We start from the raw sequence: 20,508 nt of genomic DNA on the forward strand, positions 1-20,508 counted from the left end.
AGGGTATCATCCCATTTCTCCACCTCTTTGTTTATTTCATCTTTCTCTTTCTCCTAGCCATCCCCTAAGTTCTTGTCACTCTCCTCAGAGTTATTATCATCCTCCTCCTCCTCCTCAGAGTGACTTTCCAATTGTTTAAAACTTCCATGGGTCTTAGCAATTCTTCCTGACCTTCTTCTACCCCCACCAATTTCCTCATCTGAATCCTCAATTTCCACCTCCACCCTCTTTTCCATTTTAATTCTCTTATTAGTAGTCAGTTATGGGGCCATCTTGTTCTTCCTACCCTTAACAGGGGTTTGGCTAGGGGAAGGTTGAGGGGTGGGGGCATAACTGCCACCCATAAATTCCAAGCGCAAGAGAGCCCCAATGGGGAGGACATTGTCAATTGCAAACACACAAGGAGAGCAAAGGGAAAAAGTGAAATTGGAAAAGATGAAACATGAGCCCTTGGTGTGGGATAGTGAAGTTGGCTCCTTTCTTCCTTTTTTCTCTAACATCCATCACAGTCTCTTCAAGTGCATGCATCAAAAAGAAAGGAATGCAAACAAGCTCTTTGTTGTGAAAATGGTTAAGAAGCAAGAAATGGTAAAAGTAATACACACCATGTATTCCTTCCAACATAAAGTATTTCATAATCATCAGACAAACATTATCCCAGGGTTTTGACAGTTTATCCCTCCTAAAACCACCATGGTAATGATCTGAGGCATCATTGCCTCTGAAGAAACTAGTCATACTTGCCTCATCTACCACCTTCATACTTCTATCATTTCTTACCAATAATGTCCAGTCCTGTCACCATGGCAATAGACTTCTCATTCACCTAAAATGTAATGCCACTTATGGTCACATGCCTATCCTTCCAGCTAGCAATGAATTGTTGTGAACAACTCTTGTCATAGCCTGCCATAGCCTACATGTAGGGGACAAACCCTCCTTCCTTCAATAGAATCCAAGTGGCCTGCCTTTTGGAGAAATCCTCGATTTTAATGGGCTCCAACCTGTTTAGGTCCTCACCCATATGAACAACTTCCTCAATCTCATTAATTCTCAATTACACCTAGAAAATCACAAAGGCAGAGCTAGAAATGCAGTAACCAGTGGTAAAAAAGCTATCTTTCTTATGCTTCATGAGACTGCAAATTTTAGAATGTACTAACTAGTTTAAAGTATCATTATAGGGAATGTAAGAAATCCCCACATAATACCTTAAAGATCTATCCTTAGTCATAATGTGATTTCTTTCTGTAATCCTGCCATAACACCAAAAAATGATGGTGCTAATTTTAAAGTTGATATTATTAATTGCATCCCCTTCTCCATGCCTTTTCATGAATTGATCCACATAATTAAACCTTGTGAAATGTCTTGTCAAACTCAAGGAAATCTTAACTATCATAATGATTGCAATTCTACCAAATTGGCCCCTTCTCCAAAATTTCAAGGTCATCTAACTTGATTTAGAGTCTTTTCTCTACTAATGAGGGAATTTATAGAGTTAGGTAATGATTTAACTCTCTTCCAGCTTTTTATGTTCTCCAAATCAAACCCAATCCAACCAAGGCATTTGCCACCACATTGCCTTCCATGTAGGCGTGTTGTAAGTCATAATGATCCAGGGTTGTGAGGTATTGCCATATGTCACCCAATATGTGACATAGGGCACAACCAAGTTGAATACTCCCTTAAACAGAGTCAATGATGAGTTTAGAGTCCCCCTCTATGGTTAGTCTTTTCACCTTTAATTCCTTAACGGATTTTAACCCCCAAAGTAAGGCAATAGCCTCTACCATATTATTGGTTCCTTAACCCAAATTTCCTGAGTAGGAAACCAAAAAATCACCCTTTTCATTCCTCGGTACACCTCCAATTGCCACCTACCCCCCACCCCCTGCGCAACACCATCAAAATTTAGTTTGATCATGGACCCAATGGGGGGAAACCAACAAGTATTTTTTCTAGCTACCAGGGAGAATATTCCACCTCCCAGCAATACCCACCTCCTTCTTGCACAGGGGTTCTTGTGGCACTTTAAATTTTGCCACAATAACATTCTCTGTGATGAGCTTACTCAAAATCTCTCCCACCACTTCCTCACCTTGTTCCTCCTCCCAAAAAAACCTTGTTGTTTCTCTCCTTCCAAATACCCCAGCAAAAATTTGGGGGGAGGAGATTCCAAAGGACTCTGAGGTGTGGGTGGATGAAGGGGCAGTACCTGTTCTTCATGAATTGTTTCAAGCCTCTGTTTATGACCCAAACCATTAGAAATTTATTCTAGATGTAGGACCAGACCTTTAAAGAATAAGGGCACTCTAGAAAGAGGTGAACAATACTTTCCTCTTCCTCCTTGCAGAGGTATCATCGGTTGGTTAGCTAAATACCTCTCCTTCAGAGGTTGTCAATGGTGAGGATCTTACCATGCATGACTATCCACCAAAAACAAAAAAAAATTGGTAGTAACTGTCTATTCCAGACCTTGCCCCAGCTGATTGAGGTCTAAGTATTCTCAAAAATAAGTTGGTAACCAAAGCCAACTGAGAACTGACCATTAGTCCTCCTATCTCAAAGCACCTCGTCCCACTGGGCATGTATAGGGAGAGTGTGGTGGCACATCATTTCCTCCAATTCTTTAACAAGAGGGTCCTCTCTATTAGGGATATCCAAGGTGGATACATCTCCATTTCCTTTGATTATCAGTATAATCTTCCACCTTCATTCCCACATTAATTTTTAACAGCTCCTAGAGCCCACTGAACTTGTTGTAGATGAGTGGTTTCCCCCTATCCAATTGTCCTCCTAGAATCTTATTCTTTTACCATTCTTGACCAACCATTTCACACTCTTCTTTAGGAGGGGCATGTATTTGAGGATGTTGTTCTAGATCTTTGAGCCATTAGGGAGATCATTATTAAAGATGTTATATCTAAAGTGAGTGTTGGCTAGGTAGTTAGCCCTCGTGATCCTTCCTCAACTAGTCTTATTTTCAACCAGTCTCCACCCAATCTTGGTGAGTAGAGCCTTATTCATATTAGCAATTCTTCTAATTCCTAGCCCCCCTACCTTTAGGTTTTCACATAGTCTCCCAATTGACGAGGCTCCATTTGTTTCTTTCCTTCATGCCAAACCAAAGGAAGTTCCTTTATAGTTTTTCAAGTTTATCTACCATATTCTGGTTAATCTTGAATAATGAGAGGAAGTGTATTGGTATTCCTTGAAGATCTATCACCAGGAGTTGAAGTTTACCTACATTACTTAATAATTTTCCCTTTCACCCAACAAGCTTTTTTTGCATTCTCTCTAGAATAGAGTTCCAAAAGGTGGTAGAGACTTCCTTGATAGTCAGAGGAAGCCCAAGGTAGGTATCCAGGAGGTTTTCCAACTGGCATCCAAGAATATTTTTAACCTTCACCTACAAAACCTCAAGTGTATTAAAAAATAAATTTTAGTTTTAACCAAGTTAATTTGTTGACCTGAGCAATTCTCATAATTGGTGAGGAGGGTCCTCCAAGTGTTGGCTTCCTGGATAGAGGATTCTCCAAAAAGAAAAGTGTCATCCACAAATTGTTGGATAACCTCAGGTGTCAAAGTAGTAGCTAGCTTGATACCTTTCAAGCTACCCGAACCAGCCAACCTAGTAATCAACCTTCCTAACACTTCAGCCACCATAATGGAAAGGTAAGGGGAAAGACGATCACCTTGTCTTAGACCTCTTCCAGCATCAAAGTTACCCCAAGGAGTCTGATTAAGCAACACCTCAAATTGGGTGGTTTCCACCATAGTTTCTATATATTCGCAATGTTCTTACTAAAGCCCATTTGTTCCAGGACATCATAGAGGAAAGACCAATTGACCCTATCATAGGCCTTGGAGATATCGAGTTTGAGGGCCATACCCGATCTTCCAATTTTGTCCATGGAGTGGATGATTTCATGTGTGGTAATCACAGCATCTAGAATTTGACAACCCAGGACAAACCTCTTCTAATGACTCTCAATAACCATGTCCAAGAAAGGTTTGATCCTATTTACTAACACCTTAGAGAAGACCTTATAGATGGTATTGCAAAGGTTGATTGGCCTAAAATCCCTTATGGTTCTTGGTGTCTAGATTTTAGGCACAAGGGTAATAAAGATTATAATTGATCCTCCTTAGCATCCTCCCAGTTCTAATAATATGCCTAGTGGACCAAATAAGTTCTTTTATAATCACTTCCCAAGAGTGTTGGAAGAAGGCTAGCAGGAAGCCATTCAGGCTCGGAGCCTTATAGGCTTTCATAGAGAACACAACATTCTCAATCTCCTCTTCTGAGACTTTCTCCTTGAGTTTTTCATTTTCCTCACCTCCTAAGACAGTTCAAATATTGTTGAGCATACCTCTCCTGATTAAATTGTTTCTCCTCTTGTCTTCTTTTTTATAAGCATTCATGAAGAAATCCACCACATGTCTTCCCATATCTTCTTGCTCCTTCAAGGTCCTCCCTCCTTCCTCCTCCAAAGAGGTAATGGTATTTTTTTTAATGATTAGTAGCAAATCTATGGAAGAAGGAAGTATTCCTATCACCTTTGGTCAGCTAGGAAATGCAAGACCTGTGCTTCCAAAATATCTCCTTCCAACTAATAGTGTCCTTCCACTTCTTCCTACAATTGTCCTCCTCAAGAGTGGTAGCCTCAGTGACATCTCCCCCTACCATGGCTGATTATAACCATTTGAATTCCTCCTCAAGATCCTTTTTTTATTGTAAACACATCCCCAAATGATCTTTTGGTCCAATCCTTAGCATTCCTCCTTACATTATCCAATTTTTGAGTCAATCAAAACATAGTAGTCCCATCCACTTTGATGTTCCACCATTCTTCCACTTTATTCCTAAAATCAGGATGGGGATGCCACATGATTTCATATCTAAAGGGTTTAGGCCCACACACAATCACATCCTCCAGTTGAACAAAATCAAGGAGTGGTTAGAAATAGTTCTTGAGAGGTTTACCAGGGATGAAGGGATGATGTAAGGCCAGTCTTTTGAAACTAGAAGTCGGTCCAACCTAACTTGAATCAAGTCCTAGCCTTTTTTATTGTTGGACCAAGTAAAGGGGTTACCCTACAAGTCCACATCCACAAGGTCATAAGTGTTGATGAAATCCAAAAGATCCTACATACTCTTAGAGAAGGCATTCATCCCCCCAATCTTTTCCAAAGGGTAAAGTGAGGTGTTGAAGTCCCCTATACACATCAAGATTTTTTCCTTCAAGTTTTATACCTTTCTTCCAACTCATTCCTAGACTTCCTTTCTACCAACCTTGGTATTCAAGACATAAATGATTACCAGATTCCACACCATTCTATCATTGTTGAACTTAGTAATTATGTAGTTCTTTTCTTTATAGATCTCACTGCCCCTCAACACATTGGAGTTCCACATAGTAGCTAGGCCCCCCAAAGCCCCTTTTGCTTCTGAATGGAAGAAAGCAGCCCTAAGCCATATCTTATCAGCCAATTTAGTAAACTTTTGGTTGGTCATCTTAGTTTCCTAATTGAGGATATAGTCAGTCCTTTCCAAAAGGATACATTGTCTAAGAGCATACTATTTTTGGGCATTATTCAACCCCCTATGAGAGGAATTTCATTTCTTACCTTTCTTAATTGTCTCTAGTGTAAGTTGTCTTCCAATTGTCACCTCCCTTGTTGCTTGCTTCATACGAGTCATTTTGTTGTTAGGACAACCCACTAAAGTAGCAACCCCCACATTTGATTTCTTGCCACCCCTAGTTTTCCTTTTTGGGAATTCCCACTCACCCATAATACTTGTTTGAGGAGAGGATGGGGTAGAGAGAGCCACCTTCCCTCGACCACCTCAATGCTTCTTATAACTTTAGACGCCACTTCCTCAAGAGACACCAATTTGAGTCTTTTCACGGTAAAGATCCCCTAGTGGCCTATCGTATCAAGATCCCCATTGTTAAGACCCCCCACCATTAGTGGTAGGGATATCTTGGTAGGAGTCACCAACATTGTGGTTTGAACCGTATTTTTTAATTTTTGACATTTCATTTGATTTTTATATTTCTTTAAATTATTGTATTTTTTTCTTTTTATAATGTTTTGGGTTGGTTTTTAGTGGTTTTTGTGAGTTATTAATTAATTTGCAATTTGTTTGTGATCTTGTTTTATTGTTTTATTGTATTTTGTTGTTTTTTTCACTTTTTTTAAAGATATTTTCATTCAATCCAATTTTTCTCCTTGCTTCTTTTGCTATTGTTGTTCATGCTTTCTTTCCTCATCAATTGTTTTGTTTTTCTTAGTCATCTTCTTGCTTTGGCTTTTTCATATTATTTTGCTTTATTTTCTTGGATTGATATAAATTTTTCTAGTTCTGCTTGTTTTATAGTTTTAACTTTTAATTTTTTCCTTTTATTCTTTTTTTATTTTCCTATTTTTAGACTTGTTCTTTCTTTTCCACTTGTCACTCTCCCCTTGACCCTTGTTCCCTCTTCCACCTCCCTCTCCCTCTTTTTAGTCTAATTAGTCTACTACTTATCTTACTTTATCCTCTCTATTTTAATACTCTCAACTTGCTGATCAAGCGTGATTCAAAATGTTGATACAAAAAACTTACACAATTAAATCTAAAAACTATGTTGATAGATTATTCATTTTTGCAATTGGTGCCCAAAAGTTTGATTGCAAATGAGGCAAGCTCTCAATAACCTCACCATCATATCTCTGATCTACAACCTGATTATATGTGTTCGTGTAAGATTGTTCATCTTCTCTAATACATGGTATTAGGTTACCTACGGATGTAGATTCATCTTCTTCGAAAATATTTTGATTTTGAAACAGATCCTCACCCCTTGTCATTCAATCAATATCCTACAAAAAATTGCAACATAGAAGAATGAACCTCATGTGACTAAAATTGCATGTCACCATGGAATCTCTTCAAAGAATCCCCACCTACAAGATTATTCTTAACTGTGTCAAGTGATGAATTTCTTCATCATCATCGATCATAGAAGTAGTAGAGGATTGTCTTTTTTGAAGCTAGACCATGATTCAAAATTCAAAAACAAAGTTGCCAACAATTGTTCTAGGGAAGGCACCTTTAGATTTTAGAGAAGAATTAGAGTACCATCACTTTAATTGTGTATCCCCAATGATGACCATCATACTGATTACACTACAAAATGAAAACTGAGTCTTTTGGTCACATATGCATAGAATGTTTCCCCTTCTCATCAAAACTCGATGTTGCAAAAGCATGTTGTTAAGACCCTCAATCTTCAAAACTTCTAGAAAATACTAAGATAACCAAAACTATCCAACGTCATGTTGGAAAAAAAAATCATCACTCCTTGTAGCAAGAGACACAAACATGAAACCAAAACCATTATTTTGAGAAGAAATTTGGCAAACCCTTACAAAGCATTGCTCCAACAACTTTAGGTACAAAAACTACAAGAATCCACAATTTTAGTGAAAAAAATCACCAAACCCCTCTAATTAGTTTTGTTCGAAAAAATCAAAAACCCTTAAGACCAACAACAGTAATCATGGTATTTTTTAGAGAAAAAAAATAGAAACCCCAAAAGTTATTTTTCAAGGATAAAATTTTAAAAATGAAACACAACTTTTTGAAGAGAAAAATGATCAAAACCCAATATACAAATTTGAAACATCTAAATAATTATGAACCCACCCAAAAACAATTGAAGCAAAAAATATTTGAAAATACATCCACTAGTGTTTTAGGAGAGAAATTGAAATACACCTAATAAGTCACACATTTCATATGGCTCACTGAGCTATCCTTCCAACAAAATGCATTATAAAGTCAAAATTCTCAACAACAACAAAAAAAACTCATCTAAGAAAACACAATAATTTTTCCTCAGATTTTGTGTTATTTTTTGTTTTCATTGAAATCAACAAAAAATTGCATTGAATTTTTTAGTTAAAAAAATCAAAGGTACATTTTACAGAGAGGGTGTCCCATGCAGGCCTAGAATTTGATGGTCGTATTGGTCATTTTTCTATTTTTTATTTGTATATGATAGGCTAGAAAATTATTAGACCGTACATGTTGATAGGCTAATTTTTTAATAAAATGGTAAGTCTTACATTTAAAATTTATAATTAACCATCAAAATCTGTTATAGGCAATCTAATATTTTATTTAGTAATATAAATATATTATTTTATAATTTATATGAAATATGCATGCTAAATAAAATAATTTATAACAATATATTTATTCTATTAATATATACTAATATTAATTTAGAATCTTCGATGGTTTCAATTTTAGTGTATGTTTTGATTTAGAAACATGCATGATTAATTTAATTTTTTCAATATATTTCTAATTTATATTAAAAATATATTCTAATGAGATTTTATTAGCGACTTTATTTTATAATTATTATTTTTTGTTTATGTTACTAATTTTTACTTATTTTTCTAATTTTTTATTATTTACATCTATATCAAATAATTATATCAACAAGAACTATCATTTCTTATGAAGAGACAATTGATATTTTTCTCAAGAACATAGTTAGACTTATGGTAACTTCTTCATAATACAATTTCATTATTAATTATTTTATGTATTTCTCCAAAGATTGTATAGAATAGTGTTTTGCATATGATTACTATATTGTTTTTTTGTAAGCATGTCAAAAATTGTCTTCAAATGGAATAACTCAAACAACTATTGGAGAGATGTAAGTGATCAAAAATTGAAGATGCATGCACAATCTTTTGTAATACATAACAATGAGATAGAAGTCATTGAAGTTATGGAAGGTTTTTCTTACTATTCCAAAAAGTAATGTTGATTGTAAAAGAGCATTTTAAAACAAAATATCATCAAAGATGTTAGATAGTCAACGATAGGTTGAATACACTAGATGCATTAATGAATGTATTTTAAATCAATTTGAATAAATGATAAAAATTCAAATGAAGCATATAAATATGGAAGAACAAAAAATCAAGAAAGATCTTGATCTTTGATAATTATTTATTTATATTATTTTATGTTTTATATCACAATTTCAAATGAATATAATAAACTTATAAATTAGATTCAAGAAATCTTGTTTTATTTTGAGTGGTATATTAAAAAATCTCACATTCGATTCACAAAATAGTAATTAGATCATTTGCAATACTTTACTAGATTAATTTTTAATATTTTTAATATATAATACAAAAGCATATTGATAAAAAAAGACTTAAAAATATATTAAATTATTCATAAATAAAAAATATTGACAATCAATATTTTCAATCAAGCGTGAAATGGAAGTCACTAAAATGACCAAACCGTCATTTAAAAAACGGGGTGACTGTCAAATTCCAGGTGTAATCCCATGAGTATGCTTTTCATCATCAGAATGTTTTTCAGATGAAGTCTACACTAAAGAGAAAAGCCCTAACACGCCTCAGAAAATGACGTTTTAAAAAAGAAAATATGACTGACTACCGACGCCTGGAAATCTCGGTGGTCAAGGAGCACAACCAATGACATTCAGGACCAACATGCACAAAAATGTTGTCGCACTTCCTTGAGAAAAAAGAATTCGTGGTATGATATTTTGTTTGCAAAAAAACACAAATCAACAATAAAACGAAGCAAAGCGCCCCAAAAAAGCCCTTGCAGATGTTTCAAAGGCGGCTGTCGAAAACAAAAAGAATTGTAGATGCGTGAGCAGTAAAAAATAGCAAACGCAAGCTTTTTGAATTGCAAAAACAAGAAATAAAAACCTTCGAAAAATTCAGAAAGGAACCAGATCACGAACTCTAGACAACATTTCTCTCCAATATAGATTTTTACATTAAAAAATCTCTTCAAAATTGTCTGGAAATCATATCTAAGTAGGACACAAAAGTTTTGATGGCTTGTCACCGACTCTAATAACATGAAATTCAAACTTGCACAATTGAATTAGTGAATTCAAAGGGTACATAGCGTAATTTACATGCTTCAATGACTAAATAAAGCACTAAAATGAACCGCAATTTCCTTTTGACAAAATTCTTCGTAATTGTAATTTTTATAATTTTTGAAGCATTATTAGTTCCTGCCCAATACTATTGCATTCATTAGATGTAATTAAAAACTATAAAATATATTAGTTTAATCAATAAGATTCAAGTATTTTTTTAGATTCTAAATTTTTTATAAAATTTGAAAAAAAAAATTGAAATGGAAAAAAGTCATTTAACTGAAATCTTATTAGCTCTCACTAATAACAGTAAGAGAGAAAATTAACTTTTGAAACCAAAAATCAAGAAAAAAATTTAAGTTCTAACTTTTAGCATTAATTGTTAAATTAGTATGATTGAAAATATCATAAAAGATGATGTGACACTACATTTTAAAGAATTTCGCAGTTTAAATTATTTATAAAGTTTAAACTTTTTATTTTATTTTTTGAAAAACAAGAATAGTATTTAATTGAAATATTATTGGGTCCTACTGGAGAAATTTAATTTTTAAAACTAAAAATCAATGAAAATTTAAGATTATAATTTTTGTATTAATTGTGCAATTAATATAATTATTATAAAAGATATGTTACACCACACTTTACTTTACCATTAGCCAAATTAATAATAATAGAATGCATTAACTCATTAAATTTTGATTTATTTTGCCCTTAAAACATTATCTTTTAAAAGAATTAAAAGTAATAAAAAATAAATAATGTAACAAAGAATTTTAAAAACTAGAAAGTAAATAATATTACAAAGAATTTTAAAATGGTAGTTATTGTACATATAATTATGTTTATTGTTTATGTATTTAAAATTTAAAATATCTTATATCATTTTTGACTGTCAAGTTGTTATTTAATTTTTTTTTAATAAATAAAAACAATGTATAAAAATGACAACTAATTGTAGGTTTTTTTTAAAGAAAGAATTATTTGATGTTAAATATTTGTAAAAAAAATATTTTTGTTTTGTAATTTTTAATTTCTCTATTTTTTTAATCATATAATTCGTTCTTTTAGGATAAATAATTGGTTTCTAATTTCTTACATTGCAAACATGCTAAAAATAAAATAAAATTTATTGTACTGCAAACTTCAAGACACAAAGAATAAGCAATTTAAATTGTGGATGTCTTTTCTATATGTAGAATTTAGTTATAACATATTTGTGCTTTTGTTAGTGTTTTGGTTAGTATTGTTTAACCTTGCACAAGATCTCAATGATCCATTTGTTCACAACACATTTATGACAACTTTATAATTGCATTCAAACTAATATTGTAGAAATTTTATTTATTATCTCAAGACTTCTCATGGAAAAACCAATAATGCAAGGAATGTGTGATGTATGCATGATTTTTTTAGTGAAATTGAACAACATTTCTTGAGTGCTTATGAAGATGCTTTCTAGTCTCAAAACTCTTGAAGTTAAAGAATTCCATTTTGTTCTAAAATTCTTATACACTTTTTTCTACAATAGAGTTTAGATTTACTCTTTTTTTAAATTAAATCGTGTCATTAGACATTTATAATGCTCTAAATTTCTTCTCTCCGTATATGTATAGAGTATAATAGCGTATTTTAAGAAACCACAATTGATTGTTATAAATTTCAAAGTAGACCGAAAGTATGACCCATTTTTCTTGTTTTATAATAATAAAAATATCAATATTTTTGTTGTTTACTTATTCTACAAAAGCATTCCCAAAACCAAATTCATTACAATATGAAAAGTAAACCTTGTATTATGTTGAGCACATCATACAATATCATTTTAAACTAAAAGAGGGGTAAAAAAATTATTGAATATCAAAGAGAGCTGAACAACACAAGAAACAAAGAGAACTGCATAGCTTTATCCTAGTCCACAAGTTGATCCAGCATCTAAGATAAATCAAGGGGAAGCATCTTAGGATCAAAAATGTTCCAAGCTGGCCCCTGCTTAAAGGCCCATTTAGCCAGACAATCAGCCACACCGTTCCACTCACGAGGGATATGCCATACAATATCATTTATTATCTAGTCCTTTTAACCAATTTTAGAGCTTGTTGTAACTTTTTTTGTAAAGGCGTTGATGTTAAAATTCTAATGACACAAAGAAGTAATTTTGCAATTAGTAAGAGTTATAACTTGGGCATATGCACCGAGTTGTGGTGCCAAAAAGGTGACAACAAAATTTTGTTTTCCTATTTTAAACAACGCGTACGCGCTATAGCGCGCACGCATTATAGCGTGCACGCGCTATAGTGCGTATGCGCTATAGCGCGTACGCGCTTTCTAAAAAATAAAAAGTATGTATGATGGGCTGCAAACCCGTAGCCCATCATTTTCATTACCATTTTCTTTTACTCTTACAGCGAGCAGCGCGTATGCGAGTTGAAGACTCAACATTTGCACCACCATTTTCCAAAATGCCTCCTCGTCGACGAAATCCAAGACCACAAGCGCACCCACGACAACGCCGTAAGTGATATAAACCTAACTTTGCATTGTTTGATATATTTTTCATATTGTTTTGTAAGTTTTTTATATTCTTTTGTAGGGTTTTTACAAATTTCATTTAGATTTGTTTATTTATTTGAATTTCAATTGATTTTTTATCAGGAAATGTTCATAATCAACCAGAAAATCCACAAGAACCACCCTCCTCAAGAAGAACAAATTCCACAACCCGAACCAATTGCAAGACCTCCACCAGGCACACAAGAAAATCTAAGAAATGAAATAGAGAGAGGCAAAACTGAATTAGAAGGAATCATTGCTCGGTTGAAAGAATCCAGACAAACCAATCCAATGAGGGCTCAATTGGCATCATCCCTCGAATCCATTAACACTCAGATAGCCTCAGTTAGTGGTCAGTTAGATATTTGGCGGGCTAAGAGGGATGAACAAAAAATATTTTATGCAAATAAATTTTCATATGAAGATGTTAAAAAAAAGGAAATACCAAAAAGTAGCATATGTGCATTATTTAGAAAACCCGGTGAGCAAAATACTGTTAGACAGGGTACTAAACGATTCCCCATCCATTGGTGCATACATGATGCTATTAGAAATAATTTTTGGGATAGATGGTGGATGGTTTTTGATGCCCCTCCTTGCAACAATCACGAGGTCCCCATGTATTTTTTGAAGAAATTATATTGTGAGTTTGTCCTTGGGGACATCCCCAATTATTTTGATATGTTAGACTCCCAGGGTAGAGGTGGGGGGTCATCATTTGAGAGGCCCGGAGCACGTCGTGACCCTAATGTAGTTAGGGCACCCGTGGTCCATCCACAGCGTGAGCATGTGATTATTCCTTCAGTTGTGAAGGAACATGTAGAGGCCATCACTCTAGGGACCATTAATGCTTTGACACAGACCCTCATCCATTCCACGAGCCCATTAGTTGAGGGGGATCCTTCTATACGTCGTGGTCACATGTGCACTTCATGTGGATCCCTATGCACATTTGACACTCATGTCAGAGATGGTGCAGATAATGGGCTTGTCACCGATCAGTTCCTGAATGAGACATTTGGCATTGACACACAGGTAAATTACTAATTTGATCACATTTCATACGTATAGTGAATGATTAATTAATTAGGATTTATTGACATTGTTCAAAATTTAGGGTCAAAGTGTTCCTGGGCCTAGCAGTGATCCTCCAGGCCCAATTTTTTGTCCCTTTGACAAGTCTTGAGGTATGTATCAATTTAATCATTTTAATTAATACATATATTTATTACATAATCATATTAAGGATTGACCAAAAAAAATATGCATGTGCATCAGTTCTCCACAGGACCCTCAACCTTTACCACAGATGCAGAGCAGAGACATCATACGAGCTTCACACAAGTACAGTTGTTTCATGTTAATTTAATTCATTTGATTATATTTATTCCATGTTTCATGTTAGATATAACGTGTATTGTATGACGTGCAGCTCATGATGTCGGACACACCTCCTCATCTACGACAGTCTGTTGATAGTGGAGTGGCCGCAGCTGTGGCTAGCTCACAGCCACTGACGGAGGTATGAAAGAATTTTCTTCGTTTTAGTTGTTGTTTATAATAGCTAATCTCAAAATTTCTAATTTTATTTATAAGTGATTATATTTATTGAATTTTTGTAGGGTCTTGTCACGCCTGATCGTCCACGAGCATTTGAGGTGGACTTACAGAGTGACTATTTGTTGGCGGTAAGAAAATAATTGATTTTGTGAGTACACATATTTGATTTCAACGTATAATAAATATTGATTCATATCTACTTTCTTTGTATTAGTTGGACCTGGAGAAGAGCCTCAACAAGAGGTCAAGTGAGCGTGTCAGGAAGGCCCCGTCATCTCCACTGTCTCCCTCCACACGACGGCAGAGGACGTCGAGAGACTTGTTTCCTTCCCCATGTATATATATAAGCATCTAAGAGACATATTCGATACACATTTGATGTACATATGACATTCTATATTTGATGTATGACATATTTGATGTATGACATTATTGGTTAATATATGATATGTTTGTTCATATACGACATTATTGGTTATCATAATATATTATGTGTTTGTTAATGTATATGACATTATTGGCTATCATTTTATATTATATGTTTATTCATGTATGACGTTAAATTAGATATGTTCGTGTATGACATTAAATTAGATATGTGCATGTATGAAATTAAATTCAATTGCTAGAGAGTTGCCATTATGTCTACCAACTAGTAGATGTTCTTTTTTGCTTTATTAGTATTTCTCAAAAACTGCAAAGAAGTTGTTTCTGGTAGTATCTACTATAGTCCTACTCAAATATGTTTTCAAAAATACTTAGTATGGAAAAGAAATGTCTATGGAAAGCTTGTCAAATAGGATATTAAAGAACTAAATGTGGATAGTCATTAGTACCCATCAATAAGAACACAGACATCTTTCTCAAGCAAGCCATATGACATTAGCAAGTAATTTATAAATTTCCTTTGCAAATAACTAGAAGATGCTATGAATCTTAATACAGAGTTAATCATGAACTCATTATTCCATCCAAGAAGCATATATCACCCTAAGCCAATTAACCGACAAGATAAAAATTAATTCAATTTCAACAAAATTTTGAGTATAACAAGCATCTTAGGGATTCTTACAAGAATTAACACGATGTTCACAAGAGCATTACAAGTTCTTGTAATGCTATTTCACATATTGTAATCATATTCAGTTTTGAATGGCCATTTGTGTTACAAGCATAAATGTTCTTTAAGGTCTTTTAATTCTAGACATGAATTTTATTATGAAGCTTTTTTATGACAACCCACTCAATGCATATATTGTTGTTCCACATTATGCTAATTTGACTTTCATTGGTTGATTTGGGTCTAGACATGACGTTATTCACTACCTTTTTTATATATTATTTTTTTGTAGTGAGGTTCTGGCCTGAATGAATGTATTAATCATCAAAGTTGTGAACCTTGGTCGAGATCCTTACAAATATATTTTCAAATTGGACCTCAAATAGTTTTCTCAGTCACCCCCTGTACACAGATACTGAAATTGTAGTTAATTACAAAATTAATACTGAATTAACACAAGTTTAATTGAGAAGTATTATGTACCTCAATAGGCTAGATTATTATTGACCGAGAAGCTTTATCTTAGAGCAGTTGGTTTCCTAAATCTTTAGCGCAATGACAGTCTTATGGAATGTGGAATTAGGTCTGCTAGCTAAGGAACGTTCTTTAAAAGGTAGAGGAAACTCAAGACTCACATGTTTCCAATCAATATAAATGTTTAAATCGCTTCTCTAATTTTTTCTATTTATGATCTTCTTCAAACTTAACTTTCTAAATGCATTGATGGGGAAATAAAGATCTTCTAGGAACTAAAGGCTAATCATGTTTAATACTTACAATTCTCTATTTTTATCTAATAATTTAAAAAAGATTGTACAAGTGTTTTCAAAGAGCAACACTTGTCACTAACATCATAAGAAGGAATATCCAAGGAGTCTTACCACTGATCCCCCACCATCAAATTCAAGAGAAAACAAAATTCCACTACTAAAGAGATAGTAACAATGATCATCCCTAGTCTCTCCCTTATCACAAAATGATTACCATCAAAATTTGCATTTCCAATTGCGTCATGTGCATTTAAGTGATAGTAACATTTTCACTCTCTTACCTAATGTCTCCCATTTCTGAAACTCCTGGGGAAGGGCAAGGCCATCTTCTCAGTACTTCAAAATACAACGAGTTCCATTTTTTCACATATTGATAATCGTTGACTTAAAGTATAGTCGAAGTATTGACAGCCCATAGATATGCCTCGTCAAAGATCGCAGTCCTGTGGCATTTAGTGACCCTTAGGGACATTCTGGTTTAGCGTGCCTGAGAACGTTCGAGCACTGAAGGGGATAGGAAGAGGTTGGGCATAGGGTTTACCCGGCCACCTAGAGCTAATGGAGCAGACAGTTTGATCCCATGACGAAAGATGAGAGAGATTTGGCAGTTGGCAACTTTGTACTGGCCAACACTACAAGTTTCAGCATCACCCGAGATGGCATTGTAGAATGAAAATGGAATGTGATCTCCAAAAAGTGAGAGAGGTTATTGTAGGTCTCTGTAACACAGTCCTGTAGGAACTGGAATCCCATCCATACCTCGCACGAGCTCCGAGATATGCCCTGTCAAAGATTGCAGCCCTATGGCATTTAGTGACCCTTGGGGACATTTCGGATTGGCGTGCCTGAGAACGTTCGAGCACTGAAGGGGATAGGATGAGGTTGGAGATAGGGTTTTCCTGGCCACCCGGAGCTAATGGAGCAGACAGTTCGATCCCACAACGAAAGGTGAGAGAGATTTGGCAGTTGGCAACTTAGAACTGGCCCACACTACAAGTTTTAGTATCACCCGAGATGGTGTTGTAAAATGAAAACAGAATGTGATCTCCAAAAAGTGAGAGAGGTTATTGTAGGTCTCCGTAACACGGTCCTGTAGGAACTAGAATCGCATCCATACCTCGCACAAGCTCCAAGATATGCCCCGTCAAAGATCGCAGCCCTATGGCATTTAGTGACCCTTGGGGACATTCTGGATTGGCGTGCCTGAGAATGTTCAAGCACTAAAGGGGATAGGATGAGGTTGGGGATAGGGTTTACCCGACCACTTGGAGCTAACGGAGCAGACAGTTCAATCCCACGATGAAAGGTGAGAGAGATTTGGCAGTTGGCAACTTTTTACTGGCCCACACTGCAAGTTTCAGCATCACCCGAGATGGCATTGTAAAAAAAAAATGAAGTGTGATCTCCAAAAAGTGAGAGAGGTTATTGTAGGTCTCCGCAACACGGTCCTGTAGGAACTGGAATCGCATCCATACCTCGCACAAGCTCCGAGATATGCCCCGTCAAAGATCGCAGCCTTGTGGCATTTAGTGACCCTTAGGGACATTCTGGTTCAGCGTGCCTGAGAACGTTCGAGCACTGAAGGGGATAGGAAGAGGTTGGGGATAAGGTTTACTCGGCCACTCGGAGCTAATGGAGCAGACAGTTTGATCCCACGACGAAAGATGAGAGAGATTTGGCAGTTGGCAACTTTGTACTGGCCAACACTACAAGTTTCAGCATCACCCGAGATGGCATTGTAGAATGAAAATGGAATGTGATCTCCAAAAAGAGAGAGAGGTTATTGTATGTCTCTGCAACACAGTCCTGTAAGAATTGGAATCTCATCCATATCTTACACGAACTCCGAGATATGCCTCGTCAAAGATCGCAGCCTTGTGGCATTTAGTGACCCTTAGGGACATTCTGGTTCGGCGTGCCTGAGAACATTCAAGCATTGAAGGGGACAAGACAAGGTTGGGGATAGGTTTTACCCAGCCACCCGGAGCTAATGGAGCAGACAGTTTGATCCCATGACGAAAGATGAGAGAGATTTGGTAGTTGGCAACTTTGTACTGGCCAACACTACAAGTTTCAGCATCACCCGAGATGGCATTTTAGAATGAAAAAGGAATGTGATCTCCAAAAAGTGAGAGAGGTTATTGTAGGTCTCTGCAACACAGTCCTGTAGGAATTGAAATCTCATCCATATCTTGCACGAGCTTCGAGATATGCCCCGTCAAAGATCACAGCCCTGTGGCATTTAGTGACCCTTAGGGACATTCTGGTTCGGCGTGTCTGAGAACATTCAAGCATTGAAGGGGACAAGACAAGGTTGGGGATAGGTTTTACCCGGCCACCCGGAGCTAATGGAGCAGACAGTTTGATCCCATGACGAAAGATTGGAGAGATTTGGCAGTTGGCAACTTTGTACTGGCCAACACTACAAGTTTCAGCATCACCCGAGATGGTGTTGTAAAATGAAAACAGAATGTGATCTCCAAAAAGCGAGAGAGGTTATTGTAGGTCTCCACAACACGGTCCTGTAGGAACTAGAATCGCATCCATACCTCGCACAAGCTCTAAGATATGTCTCGTCAAAGATCGCAGCCCTGTGGCATTTAGTGACCCTTGGGGACATTCTAGATTGGCGTGCCTAAGAACGTTTGAGCACTAAAGGGGATAGGATGAGATTGGGTATAAGGTTTACCCGGCCACCCAGAGCTAACGGAGCAGACAGTTCGATCCCACGACAAAAGGTGAGAGAGATTTGGCAGTTGGCAACTTTGAACTGGCCCACACTACAAGTTTCAGCATCACCCGAGATGGTGTTGTAAAATGAAAACAGAATGTGATCTCCAAAAAGCGAGAGAGGTTATTGTAGGTCTCTGCAACACGGTCCTGTAGGAACTAGAATCGCATACATACCTCGCATAAGCTCCGAGATATGCCCCGTCAAAGATCGCAGCCCTATGGCATTTAGTGACCCTTGGGGACATTCAGGATTGGCGTGCCTGAGAACATTTGAGCACTAAAGGGGATAGGATGAGGTTGGGGATAGGGTTTACCCGGCCACTCGGAGCTAACAGATCAGACAGTTCGATCCCACGACGAAAGGTGAGAGAGATTTGGCAGTTGGCAACTTTGTACTGGCCCACACTGCAAGTTTCAGCATCACCCGAGATGGCGTTGTAAAACAAAAATGGAGTGTGATCTCCAAAAAGTGAGAGAGGTTATTGTAGGTCTCCGCAACACGGTCCTGTAGGAACTAGAATTGCATCTATACCTCACACGAGCTTCGAGATATGCCCCGTCAAAGATCGCAGCCCTGTGGCATTTAGTGACCCTTAGGGACATTCTGGTTCAACGTGCCTGAGAACGTTCAAGCACTGAAGGGAACAGGAAGAGGTTGGGGATAAAGTTTACCCGGCCACCCGGAGCTAATGGAGGAGACAGTTTGATCCCACGACGAAAGATGAGAGAGATTTGGCAGTTGGCAACTTTGTACTGGCCAACACTACAAGTTTTAGCATCACTCGAGATGGCGTTGTAAAATGAAAACAGAATGTGATCTCCAAAAAGTGAGAGGGTTTATTGTAGGTCTCCACAACACAGTCCTATAGGAACTGGAATCCCATCCATACCTCGCACGAGCTCCGAGATATGCCCCGTCAAAGATCGCAGCCCTATGGCATTTAGTGACCCATTGGGGACATTTCAGATTGGCGTGCCTGAGAACGTTCGAGCACTGAAGGGGATAGGACGAGGTTGGGGATAGGGTTTACCCGGCCACCCGGAGCTAACGGAGCAGACATTTCGATCCCACGACGAAAGGTGAGAGAGATTTGGCAGTTGGCAACTTTGAACTGGCCCACACTACAAGTTTCAGCATCACCCGAGATGGCGTTGTAAAATGAAAACAAAATGTGATCTCCAAAAAGCGAGAGAGTTTATTGTAGGTCTCCACAACACAGTCCTGTAGGAACTAGAATCCCATCCATACCTCGCACGAGCTCCGAGATATGCCCCATCAAAGATCGTAGCCCTATGGCATTTAGTGACCCTTGGGGACATTTCGGATTGGCGTGCCTGAGAACGTTCAAGCACTGAAGGGGATAGGACGAGGTTGGGGATAGGGTTTACCCGACCACCCGGAGCTAACGGAGCAGACAGTTCGATCCCACGACAAAAGGTGAGAGAGATTTGGCAGTTGGCAACTTTGAACTGGCCCACACTGCAAGTTTCAACATCACCCGAGATGGCGTTGTAAAACAAAAAGGGAGTGTGATCTCCAAAAAGTGAGAGAGGTTATTGTAGGTCTTCGCAACATGGTCCTGTAGGAACTAGAATCGCATCCATACCTCGCACGAGCTTCGAGATATGCCCCATCAAAGATCGCAGCCCTATGGCATTTAGTGACCCTTGGGGACATTCTGGATTGGCGTGCCTGAGAACGTTTGAGCACTGAAGGGGACAGGAAGAGGTTGGGGATAGGGTTTACCCGACCACACGGAGCTAACGGAGTAGACAGTTCGATCCCACGAGGAAAGGTGAGAGAGATTTGGCAGTTGGCAACTTTGTACTAGCCGACATTGCAAGTTTCAGCATCACCCAAGATGGCGTCGTAAAATGA

The 20,508-nt window shown here is 36.9% G+C and overlaps 1 protein-coding gene across 1 annotated transcript; it reads left to right on the top strand.

Moving 5' to 3' along the window:
- Positions 1–369: 369 nt before the first annotated feature.
- On the top strand, positions 370–14,525 carry LOC149541263 (uncharacterized). The gene is made up of 4 exons (XM_089796558.1): positions 370–453; positions 13,939–14,028; positions 14,129–14,194; positions 14,281–14,525. Exons 1-4 carry the CDS (start codon positions 370–372, stop codon positions 14,419–14,421), a joined length of 381 nt encoding a protein of 126 aa, XP_089652684.1. The 3' UTR covers positions 14,422–14,525.
- The last annotated feature ends 5,983 nt before the right edge of the window (positions 14,526–20,508 follow it).

The sequence above is a fragment of the Cupressus sempervirens genome, chromosome 8 (assembly GCF_028749045.1).
Source record: "Cupressus sempervirens isolate cs-2001-9-10 chromosome 8, ASM2874904v1, whole genome shotgun sequence".
Lineage (NCBI taxonomy): Eukaryota > Viridiplantae > Streptophyta > Pinopsida > Cupressales > Cupressaceae > Cupressus > Cupressus sempervirens.

Coding starts and splice junctions, on each gene's coding strand:
- LOC149541263 (XM_089796558.1), top strand. CDS start 370: ATGGGGAGGACATTGTCAATTGCAAACACACAAGGAGAGCAAAGGGAA. Junction 454..13,938: donor AGATGAAACATGAGCCCTTG/GTGTGGGATAGT, acceptor TATGACGTGCAG/CTCATGATGTCGGACACACC. Junction 14,195..14,280: donor AGAGTGACTATTTGTTGGCG/GTAAGAAAATAA, acceptor TCTTTGTATTAG/TTGGACCTGGAGAAGAGCCT.